This window comes from Anabrus simplex, chromosome 11, assembly GCF_040414725.1.
Source record: "Anabrus simplex isolate iqAnaSimp1 chromosome 11, ASM4041472v1, whole genome shotgun sequence".
NCBI classification, from domain to species: Eukaryota; Metazoa; Arthropoda; class Insecta; order Orthoptera; family Tettigoniidae; genus Anabrus; species Anabrus simplex.
The window spans coordinates 86115554-86128289 of record NC_090275.1 but is presented as its reverse complement, the minus strand read 5'-3'; the positions used below and the strand labels follow the sequence as shown (position 1 = coordinate 86128289).

Below are 12736 nucleotides of genomic sequence, written 5' to 3'. Positions count from 1 at the left end.
ATTTGATAGATTGTTTCCAGTGGAACTTTTAGAGTTGACAGTGTAAGTGAATGTAGTCTTTCTTTATTATGAGATGTATGTATCATATCATTACAAATTTAATTTATATCTAGCTACCACCATGTCTCATCGTTCGTATTTAACACACTCAGGTCCTCGCAATGATGTCACCTGCCTCACAGCCAATGGCTAATGTTTCCCGTGAATCTCACTGTACTGACCTGTCTGATCACCACCTCTCCTACCCTGTCGACCAACATTCTGACAATGAACATTTTTTTCCACCAACGGGACTTTATGCCTTTCAATTTAGCCAATGTTTCCCATGCCAAGTACTGAAACAAATAAAGACTTTATGCCTTTATGATCATGACCACCAGGCAGGCTAAGAGAAGCAGTGGTAGGCTCGTAGATTTAAAAAAACAGTAGAGGAAATGTCACAAGTGAGGAGAGTTTCTTTTTTTTTTTAACAAGTTGCTATACATCGCACTGACACAGATAGGTCTTATGGCGATGATGGGACAGGAAAGGCCTAGGAGTGGGAAGGAAGTGGCAGTGGCCTTAATTAAGGTGTGTGAAAATGGGAAACAACAGAAAACCATCTTCAGAGTTGCCGATAGTGTGGTTTGAACCCACTATCTCCTGAATGTAAGCTCACAGCTGCGCACCCCTATCTGCACAGCCAGCTCGCTCGATATATTAGAAAATAAGAAGTTGACCATCTCATATTCAGGTCTCCACCATTTCTTCTGTAAAACACATTTAAATGAGCTGCATAATATTCTAGCCACTACAGAATTAGACTGCAGACAGATGCTTCTGATCACATGTCCTTACCAAACACAAGGTAAAAGAAAAAAGTACACTCAGATAAACTATCAGTGGTCACTGTGGTTTAGTACCGAACCAGTGAAGTCTTACAATAAAGCATGACTGGTGTGCTGTTCTTACCTTCCGCTGGAATATGTGTAGCTCTGTTGAACCTGACATGCTTAAAGTGGACATTGAAGAGGATTGCAGCACTGCCATTCAATTTAGCCAACATTTCCCATGCCAAGTACTGAAACAAATAAAAGCATTACACACTGTTGTATCTGGTGATACCTGAGTAGCACAAGCATTCTATAGCACAATAATCAGGTCTCTAATGACCACGTGAGGTATGAGGGCAAATCAAAAAGTAAGTTACACTTCCAAGTTATGGCCATTTATGAAACCGCCTACACATAGGCAACACGGTTATGACAACATACAATGTAAGTTCACTTTTCCACATAGTCCCCAAGTGACTGTAAAATGTTCCTTGGAACGGTCAACCAACTTTTCGATTCTGAATGCGTAGAAATCACCTCCAGTGCTATGTAATCACCTGGAAACAGCTGCTTTCACCTCCTCATCGTTTCGGAATAGTCATCCACTGAGAACCTTTTTCAGTTTACCGCATGGCTCTAAATCTGGACTCTATTGAGGACGTTGCCATAACTCCCTCTTGAATCGCTGTAGCAGTTCGGACGTTTGGCAGGCCGTGTGAGGTGTTGCGTTATCATGCAAGAAAATCACACCAGTGTTCAATTTTCCCCGCCACATTTCTTTAATTGCCTTGAGCAACCTGTTCAATGTTTGACAATGTGAAGCCGAGTTGACTGTCATGCCTTTCGGCATAAATTCCACGTGCACTTCACTCTGCATGTCAAAGAACACTGTCGCCACTACCTTTCCTACTGAAGGTTGGACCTTGGCCTTCTTTTGTGGTGGTGATGTGGTGTGCACCCATTCCATCAATGTTCTCTTTGTTCCAGGAGTGAAGCGGTGGACCCACGTTTCATCCCCTGTGATGATTTGACGCAGAAACTCATTGCCATCCACAAGATACCGTTGAAAATATGCCAGCGACGATTGGAAATGTTATCCCTTGTGAACATCGGTGAACAGACGTGGGCCGATCTTTGACACAGTTTACGAAATCCAAGGTGCTAGTGAATAATGGAGAACACACTGCCATATGAAATGTTCAGCAGGCTGGCAATTTCCTGCACTGTTATGCTAATGATCCCATCCACACGGTCAACATTTGCAATGGTACTGGACACTGCGGGCCTGCCTTTGCGATATTCGTCTGCAAGATCCGTGAGTCCAGCGCCAAATTGCTCACACCACTTTAAAATACCTGGGTGAGAAACTGCACGCTCGCCATATACAGCACTGATTTCATGACGAATGTCCATGTAATTGAGCTGTTTAGTCCACAGAAAACTGTTGTTGCACGCACCTCCAATTTGGAGTGAACATCCAGCTGATGTGCCATTGAGCCTAGCCTGCTCTGCACACAAAACACGATGGGATACCACACCAACCTTCCTCTTGGATGTGTCAGCAATTACTGCAGATTGCTCCACATTGGCCACAGTCACGACACACAGCATGGTCTCGCGGTGAGCTAGTGTAAATTACTTTTTGATTCGCCCTCGCATAATCATTATTATATACAATTAGGATTCATTCCCCCTTCATTTTCCAGACTTCTCGATTGCCTATGAGATAAAGTATACTTAACAAATTTGATTGTGAAACTGATATTCATGTAGAAGAACTAGGACTGATCCTTTTGAAGACAGCAGAGTACGAAGATGCAGAAAATGTCCTGGTCTCCTCTTCCCACACTGACTGATTTGAAATTTGTTTGTTCTTCCCAATACTTAATGAACTTAATGAACTTTTAGTTGGTTAATATTTTGAGAGTTCATCACGATTTGTTTTTGTTGTTGTTTTTTCAATAGCAATGATTCCTGAAGATAGAGATCAATCCTTTCAGGGCTAACACTGCAATCTTCGCTTTTAAGATGTCAGTCTGTAGAGAAAATATCTGCGAAGTGATGAGGAATGGTTCCATGTTTCTTGACTAAGCGGTATGTAATTAAAATTGAGAGAATTTCACCTTTCAATACATATATTATTTTGTCTTATCAAGAAAACACTAGTTTGGTCACAAGTAGGCCTACAAGTTTCATTCCTTATTTACGGGACATCTTCAGCTTGAAAAGGTAAATTACATATAAAATCACATTATATATATTTAAAATAAAATTGAGAGAATTTTTAAAGTTCTAAAAACATTGAGTGTTGATGTTATTGTCTTCTTTCTTGTTCGTGCAGCTGAGTACTATGTCATCCCGATAAAGTTTTTCTGTCTCATATAGTATTTTGTTTCCTTCAGTTAATGATTTATGTAAAAATATTCATTAAGCTGTCTAAATTTATTTGATTTGAATAGTAAAGGGGTTGTAAACCCTGCTGGGGAAACTCCTATAGATGGATGGATTTATTTTAAGAGTCTAATAAGAAGGAGGTAAGAAAAAAAAGAAAAGGAAAAGATAATTAATTTATTGTGAGAAAATGTGTTGTTATTACTTAGTGGGAATTTGAAAGAATGTTAAATACTCAATTCTCCATTGGTCCCTTTATAATGTGTCCCGGCTTGTACTGCTGGCAACTGTCTGATTGCACTGAGCAGCTGAATGGGTGGAGGCATGAGAAAAGAGAGTAATATATTAACATTATCTGTAATTTCATTTATATTGAAATTAGGATTTAACTTGGACGCTCTACCATCAGGATATCAAAAGGCTAGAGTGCATTCATCTGCAAAAATTTAGATCCATCTTGAAAATCAAATGGGAGGACCCTGTCACCAACCTTGCAGTTCTTGAGAAAGCGCATGCTGCAAGCATTGATGCTGCCATCATTGGCCACCGTCTCAGATGGACAGAGCATGTCTGTTGCACGAGTGATACCAAGCTTCCTCGTCAACTCCTGTATGGAGAATTTGCTCCAGCATAAGACTTCATGGAGCCCCTTTGAGGCATTTCAAGAATCAGCTAAAACATGCTATGAAAAGGGCTGGAATTAACACTTAATCCTGGGATACGCTCACTGAATATCATACACTATGGTGCCACACTGTTTCTACATCAGTTACTTTTTTTGAAGATGAATGAAGTGGACATGAAGAGCTAAACGACAAGCACAGAAGCTCCGCCAAGTTCAGCTCCGCCCTCTCCCAGCCATTCCATGTGATTTGTTTGGAAATACGTTTCATGCCAAGATTGGGCTACTAAGTCATATGAAACATATTCACGAAGCATTGTGAGTGTGCAAATGTAAATTGCTGAAGAATATGTTTACTCGGATATGAGTTGCAGCCGATGATTTCTATATAAATTGTTTCAAGAGTGTTCATTAGAATGCCTTTATTTACTGTACATAAAATTGCTAGATCTTGGTCTATTGTTGTAAAGGTATGGAAAAATCGCTCCTATGTGGGCTCGTGGCTGAAAATCTACTATATTTTTCTGAATTGATGTTTTCTTGGCAATGTGTTAGGAAATTTCTCCCGGTTTGTCCAATGTATGCTGTTTTGCATTGAGAATATTTGAGTTTGTAGATCCCTGAATTTAAATATCTATTCTTGGAGAAGGAGTTCAAGATGAGAATAAATAAATCCACACAACAAGTAATGGAGTACAGTCAAACAAAATCTGGTGATGCAGGAAAAATCAGATTACAAAAGGATGTCAGGAAGTACTGTAGATGAATATTGTTACTTAGATAGCAGAATAACAACAATGGAAGAAAAGCATTGTATGGAAGTGAAATATGGACAAAATCTAGCTCAGAAAGAAAGAGAATGGGAGTTTTTCAAATGTGGCATTACTGAAGGTAAGATGAGTAAATCGAATCAAGAATGAAAAGATACTAAAGGTATGGAAACAAACATGCTATCAAACAAAATCCACTCAGTCCCAAAAACAAGATTACTACATCAGATCAGTACAAGCAAAGAGATAAGGATCATCAAGAATTGGGATCGCCAAATAAGCTACAAGACCGAGATGCAATCAGAAAAACACATAAACACAGGGGTTTAAGGAAGAAGAGAGAAACAGAACGACATACAGTTGGAGCAATGGAAACGTACCCACTCATTGTGTATGAAAGTATACTGGGAAACGAGCGAGTTGGCCATGCGCTTATGGGCACACAGCTGGGAGCTTTCATTCGGGAGACAGGCTCGAACCCCAATGTCGGCAACCTGAAGACGGTTTTCCATGGTTTCCCATCTTCACACCAGGAAATGCTGGGTTTGTACCTTAAATAAGGCCACAGCTGCTTCCTTCCCACTCCTAGACATTTCCTATTCATCATCGCCATAAGACCTATCTGTGACGGTGCAACATTTTTAAGAAAATACTGGAATAAAAGGAAAGCCAACAAATATTAATTCCACATGGTTCAAAGTGACCCATTCACAAAGTAGAAGAAGAAGAAAAATGAAAAATTAAATTAAAAATTAAAATGAAGCAAGTGAGTGTCATATTGTTACTTTGCTCTGGTGAAAGTATCCAAAAATATGTTTTGTTGTTTATTGAAATTTTACAGGGAGACTGTGTATTGCACCCAAGGATTTATAGCTCCTTTCTAAAAACTACAGTCACTGTTTGTTTAATTACTCACCAGGTATCCTGTGGCTGGAAATAGGTTGCGTCCATCAACATTATGTCCTAAAAAGTAGCTATCACGTGGGTCAGTAACATTCACTGTGAATTCCTGCTCAGATCCATGAGATACTGTCTGAAATGACAAATGTTCACATATTAAATTAGATATTTATAATAAAACGATTACACAAGTTGAAGGTCACAGATGACACTAAATATGCAATGAAAGAAACCTGATGTTATTTTCTCATATTAATTTTGACAATCAACAGAAAGGGTTACAAAGAAAAGAGCTGAGATACAGTTGAACTTACATTTATTTATTTATTTATTTATTTATTTATTTATTTATTTATTTATTTATTTATTTATTTATTTATTTATTTATTTATTTATGTCACAGGTGAACAATATTGTGGAAGTGGAAAGTGTTTTTGAAGACTTTATTTGTAACGTATAATATAACGCTTTATTTGTAATGACCTAACCTGTACTGTGTAATATTTGTAACATATGTAATTGTAAATGGTAGATCTCTGTTCTGTACTTACTGGAAGTATCTAGAAAATTGTTGAACAGGGTGTGTGCCTTTTGTGGGTTATGTTTTCTAGAAGGAATTTTCTTACTATTCTGGAATTTCTTACCATTCTGGAAATGGAAGATTCGCGAACGTGTGTCTTCGAAAATGTTAGTTAAAGTTTGCGACGGGAGTAGGAATTGTGACTGGTGAACCTTGGAGGGGATGGGCAGACTCATACATTCTGATTGGCTACTCCAAGCCAGAGTTTTCCTGTATATAGTAAGCGAGGCAGCGATCATGATTATTCGGTCTTGTCTTGGCCTGATCTGCCTTTAGTCTGTGTTGGTCTGTGTCATGTGCAACACCTCGCTTCCGAAACGGCGCATCTTCGGGTAAGCACTCTTGAGTTCCGTTTCTGCTAAAATTTCCATAATGTTCCGATTTGCTTTTCATATAGGTGTCTGGCCTAGTCTAACCTAGATTCGCCAAATTAATTATTTAGGACGCCCTAGCTTTTCAGCTAGGCTTGCCTGTTTGTTTTCAAGGCTTCCCCTTTTCTTATTTCACAAAATATGTAGATTGTAAGTTAATAGATTTACCTTGGGCTTTGCCTCTGGTAGTTCTGTATCACTTGAGGTACGCTAGATTTTGGAGACCATGTTCACTTCACTGTAAATTGTATTGTACGACTGCATTGGTAACTAGATGCATAGTTGATTTGAAATTTGAATTTACTCTGCTACGATGGTATTATCAAAGAACCTCTAAGTTATGTATATCACAGAACTTATAGTTCGTAAGTCGGGATTGTATTTGGAATGTATTTGTAATATTCTTTTGTAAATAATATTTTTCAAATCTAAGGATCACGGCGATTTATTTCGGAATCCACAATCTAAGCCATGTCCATGCCTTTGGGAGGTTCCCAGCCTTTTCCACCTTCCCGGTTTGTTGTCCAGTAGTTGGCCGTACTGATATTTACGTACATGTTGTTGTTCGAGATCCGCCTAATACCAGCTAATGTTTTTTTGAGTGTGTAGTATTCTCTGATATTGTGTAGTTGCTCATACCTTCCCCCTTTACTGTGTTTGTGCCTTGTTTTGTGTAACCACTGTAGTTAAGGTTACAATTTATTTATTTATTTATTTATTTATTTATTTATTTATTTATTTATTTATTTATTTATTTATTTATTTATTTATTTATTTATTTAATGATGTCTTGATTTGTTGTGAAGTTACGGATCTTAGCCCTCTCTTACATTTAACCACATTAATGGTTTGATACTGAATATATTATATATGTTCAAGTTTAATATAGACTAAAACTAAACGAACTACATCCTACATCTAAAATGAGCATAATTAATCCAGTATTAACTACTCTATGTGATAATCAGATAACATAACACTGATTTATAAAAATATGTGGAAATTATTTAAGCAAGGCATTCACTCGCACATTCACACTTAACTACAGTATATAATATAGCCTACGTAATCAAGAGGAAATTTTTGGACTGTCTTTTGAAAGTAATTAATGAGGAACAATTTCTAATTTCAGGGGGTAAAGCATTCAATATTTTAAAGCCCAAAACAAGGAAAGAATTACTGAAGGCAGATGTATGATGTGGAAGTATTGCAATTGTTGACCCAGATCGCATGTCATGGTTATGAAAGGAAGATAGAAAATGGAAATTACTGGAGAATAATAATGGCGTATGGCTTTCAGTGCCGAGAGGGTCCGAGGACAAGTTTGGCTCGCCAGATGCAGGTCTTTCGATTTGACGCCCGTAGGCGACCTGAGTGTTGTGATGAGGATGAAATGATGATGAAGACGACACATACACCCAGTCCCCGTGCCAGCTAAATTAACCAATTATGGTTAAAATTCCTGACCCTGATGAGAATCGAACCCGGTCTCCCTGTGACCAAAGGCCAGCACGCTAATCACTTAGCCATGGAGCTGGTCATTACCGGAGAGACTTTCAGGTATGGTTTCAGTCAAGAGTTGATAGATCAGGGTCGATACATGCTGATTTCTCTGCTGCTCTACTTTTAACCAAGAATGTTGTGCATAAAAAAGGGGATACATGTGAGGCAAAGTTCAACGAAAAAATAAATCTAATGCAGGAGTTTAAAGCTCTCTGCGGTTTCTTATTTTGTTCACGTCACAATAGTTAAAAACTGGATGTATTAATCACAATGATTTTGTATGGTCCCAGCACATTTCTTATCTTCTTCTTCATCTTCAGGTGTTCTCTCCATCTTGCTGATGATGGTATGATCATCTACTATTTTCAAACCCATAAATGCCCATAACCTTTGTTTGGATTCTGTTTTTAAAGGCATAGTATTATTGCCTATATGCACTATAAATCAATATACAGTGAAACATGCTCAAAGCAGAACTTGAATGTTTGTCCAACCCTTGTCCCGTTTCTCTACGGGGTCGGGTATGAGGTGAGATGAATCTGTCGTGGCGGGTTTTTATGACTGGATGCCCTTCCTGACGTCAACCTCATCAAAGGAGTTAATGAGATGAAATGAATGACCTGATACATGATAGTAGGGAGAGGGTGAAACCCAGTGCCAGCACATAGCCTACTCCTGTCGAATAGCACCAAGAGGTCTGCTCAAGGCTTAACATCCCCATCTGACGGATGAATCACCATCAACAGCGTCATATGACCTCACTCCATATGAGGACTGTGGAGAGGTTTGGAATTTAATCCAGGCTTTGGGCACGTAATCTAGTGATTAGAAATTGTATACCACCACCTCCCGTACCCTGCCGGCCAACATTCTGATAGTGAAAATTTTTTTCGACCAACAGGACTCGAACCAGCTAACCTCGGTGTCAGATCGTCTAGACTTCAGCACCTTAACAATCATGGCCACCAGACAGGCCAAAGCAGAACTTGAATAATGAGGAAATTTATCTACTATGGAATATTTTCTCGGTCCCAGCAAAGCGTATGTATGGCTTTATAGGTTCTTACTTTTGTATAAAGTGGTATACAATGCGGAAATGAAAAATAAAAGTATTCTTTAAAATCTACTTGTGCAATGCGGAAGATATTAGGAACTGATGTAGTCCTACGTACAATACTTGTGCATTTCTGGTGCTCGTTGATCAATGTCATTGTTTGGACAAACTGATGCATGTGTTTGAAGAGATAATAATAATAATAATAATAATAATAATAATAATAATAATAATAATAATAATAATAATAATAATAATAATAATAATAAATAGCTTTTAGTGCCCGGAGTGTCCGAAGACACGTCCAGCTTGCCCAATGAAGGTCTTTTGATTTGACACCCGTAGGCGACCTGCACGTCATGATGAAGATGAAATGATGATGAAAACGAAACATACACCCAGCCCCCATGTCAGAGGAATCAACCAATTATGATTAAAATTCCCAATCCTGCCGGGAATCGAACCCGGAACCCCTGTGACCAAAGGCCAGCACCCTAACCATTTAGCCATGGAGCCGGATGATAGGAGAATGAATAAAGTGTTAGAAAATATATCGGCAATATCCAGCTTGTGTCAAGCAAGAAACGTTCCCTGCAAAGCAGAGAAATTCATTTACAGTGATGAACAACTTACGACACACTACATTTTCAAATCAGCTACAGCCTTTCTAGCAGTGAGAAAGGCAGAGAAAGAGGAAACAGAAGAAGGAAACAAGCAACAAGATGAAAATCAAACAAGATTCAAACTCATGAACAGACCCACTGTGCTTTTGTGACGTAAGGCAATTTGCCATTATATCTAACTCTTCCACTCTTCTTGAACTAATGTACTCAGATCAATACCACATTCAGAAAGACACAATTAGAAAGAAGAGGAGACAAGTTTGTTTGATCTGTGGAAGAAAGCTTAGTGTTGTGAAGTTCTGTATAGAGTTTTGTGATGGAAATAAATTTAAGGAGTGTACATCCAGTGTTATAAAATATTGTGATATAGTATTGTAATTGTATCAAAATGATGTACTGTGTGTCTTACTGTATGTACATTTAAATTGAAATAATAAATATGGTAGTTCAACCTATTCAATACAAGTAAATAAGATATGTAGAGATTACATTCTTATTTAATTAAAAAATGGAAATGGTACCGGTTTCGACCCCAGTCTGGGTCATCATCAGCCGATTATAACTTGAAAAACAATGCATAAGTAAGAAAGAAGTTAAAGGTCAAATCCACACAATATCAGTTGAAGAGGCAATATAAAAATTACGGGGGTAGGCACTGTTCAATTTAGACGGAGTGGAAAATGAGTTACTTAAAAGAAGAAATGTGTAATCTTCCGAGCGTCAGCACGGCACACGCAATGTTTGGCACTGTCTCACAATGTTCACGAAAAGAAGCGAACAGTTAAATGAGCCAGACTGCATACACCGTCAGGCACAAAGTCACAACACAATCCAAATATGAAGATCTAAAGTCATTAAGAAGCCGAAGACGAGCAGCTCAACCGAAGTAACTTGCAAGCTTCAGAAGATCGGCGTGGTGTTTACAACGTCAAGTGCTGTAGTTTCATATACTTAGTTCACGTGATAGGTACATTTTCGTGAACTAAGCAAATACTTGATCAATAATCTATCCTTCAATCTCCGCCAGTATATGAAACTACAGCACTTGACGTTGTAAACACCACGCCGATCTTCTGAAGCTTGCAAGTTACTTCGGTTGAGCTGCTCGTCTTCGGCTTCTTAATGACTTTAGATCTTCATATTTGGATTGTGTTGTGACTTTGTGCCTGACGGTGTATGCAGTCTGGCTCATTTAACTGTTCGCTTCTTTTCGTGAACATTGTGAGACAGTGCCAAACATAGAGTGTGCCGTGCTGACGCTCGGAAGATTACACATTTCTTCTTTTAAGTAACTCATTTTCCACTCCGTCTAAATTGAACAGTGCCTACCCCCGTAATTTTTATATCACCTCTTCAACTGATATTGTGTGGATTTGACCTTTATCTTCTTTCTTACTTATGCATTGTTTTTTGAGTTAGAATCAGCTGATGATGACCCAGACTGGGGTCAAAACCAGTACCATTTCCATTTTTTAATTAAATAAGAATGTAATCTCTACATATCTTATTTACTTGTATTGAATAGGTTGAACTACCATATTTATTATTTCAATTTAACTGTGATAATTTTCAATACGGAACAATGAAATTTTTATCTTTAAATACTGTATGTAGTAATGAAACGCAGCAATAATAACACTGACCTGCGAATTCAAACTTTCCGATCATTGCATGAAGTTTACATAGTGATCTTTCATATTTCAGTCATGCTGATTCCATAATTGAAGTCAGTTTCCCCCTATCACATCAAGTTTTCGTGCAAATTCAAAATGAAAATTTGTTAAATATGCAGCATGCGCACATGCAAGATCACTATTATCACATGTAAAGAATGCTTCTTTATTATTTTTCACCCACCTGAACACTCCTATCTTGCATTGGTATACTTATGAACATAATATAAAGATATGTAGGGCATTGTGTTAACAGATCTGTAGAAAAACACAGCCAAATGGACCAAAATTTACCACGTATTAAGCCTCATAACGTACTGAGAATGGTAAGTCTACAGTTTCAATTTTATAATGTCCTATCTTAGTATAAGAAACACCTTCGCCTTGCTTTTCGTGTGCGAGGAATAGTTGGACCTTCTCTCTTTAGTAACCAGCAGTAATCTTCCAGCATTTTTTTGTTCCATTTCCCTTGATATCTGCGTCCCATTTTCTGTAGATCTTCATGGAATCTTTCTCCTTTCTCTTTGCTCAGGCAGCCTAAATCTTGAAAAGAAACAAGCAATCTATCCACAATTTGTTTGTAGTCTGAATCCTTTGTGTTTCCAAGAAAGTTTTTGACCACATTCCGGAATGCTGTCCATGCCGATCGCTCTGCAGCACACATAACGTCTTCAAAATTAGCATCAGAAAGAAGTTTTCTGATATCTAGACCTGTGAAAATACCCTCCTTGATTTTGGAATTACTGATGCCTGGGAATCGATGACACAGGTACTGAAAGCATTCACCTTCATTGTTTAGGGCCTTAACGAATTGCTTCATAATCCCTAGTTTGATATGAAGTGGAGGTAACAGTATTTTGCTGTTGTGAGCAAGAGTTTCTTGTTTTATGTTTTTCGACCCTACAATCCATTGTCTATGTGGCCATCTTTTTGAGTCCAGTGATATTACCTTGCTCGACTGTGCCACTCACACAGAAAGCAGGGGTGCTTTGTGTAACCTCCTTGTAAACCTAACAGAATACCTATCACTTTGAAATCACCACACACTTGCCACTTGTGTTCCTGGTACTTCAGTTTACACAAGAGCATTTTGAGATTTCCATATGTTTCTTGCATAATAACTGAATGAGCAACGGGAATGGATGCAAGTTTGTTTTCATTGTGAAGAAGGACGCACTTCAAACTATGCTTGGAGGTGCTGATGAAAAGTCTCCAGTCAATAGGGTCATACTGTGATGCTCTTAGTTTTAAGATAACCTCTGGAATGTTGTTGCAGTAAACCAAGGCTCCCTCTTCAGAAAGGAAGGATGTAAATTCTTGTTCGCGATGTCTGTACCAATAGTACGTCATCCCTAGTTCCAACATGTTCCTTTCATGAAATCTAGACCCGAGTAACTCGGCAGATTCCTTTGTAAGGCCAAGATAATGAACAAAGTC

The 12736-nt window shown here is 38.3% G+C and overlaps 1 protein-coding gene across 2 annotated transcripts in view; it reads right to left on the bottom strand.

The window, feature by feature from the left end:
* LOC136883437 (fatty acid synthase) overlaps window positions 1-12736 on the bottom strand; it is an 844467-nt gene that overhangs the window by 460634 nt on the left and 371097 nt on the right. For both annotated transcript variants that reach the window (XM_068229660.1, XM_068229661.1), the window contains 2 exons: window positions 5512-5628; window positions 952-1060 (listed from right to left, as the gene is read on the bottom strand). In XM_068229660.1, coding sequence (XP_068085761.1) covers window positions 952-1060; window positions 5512-5628 — 226 coding nt within the window. The remainder of the gene's footprint in view (window positions 1-951; window positions 1061-5511; window positions 5629-12736) is intronic.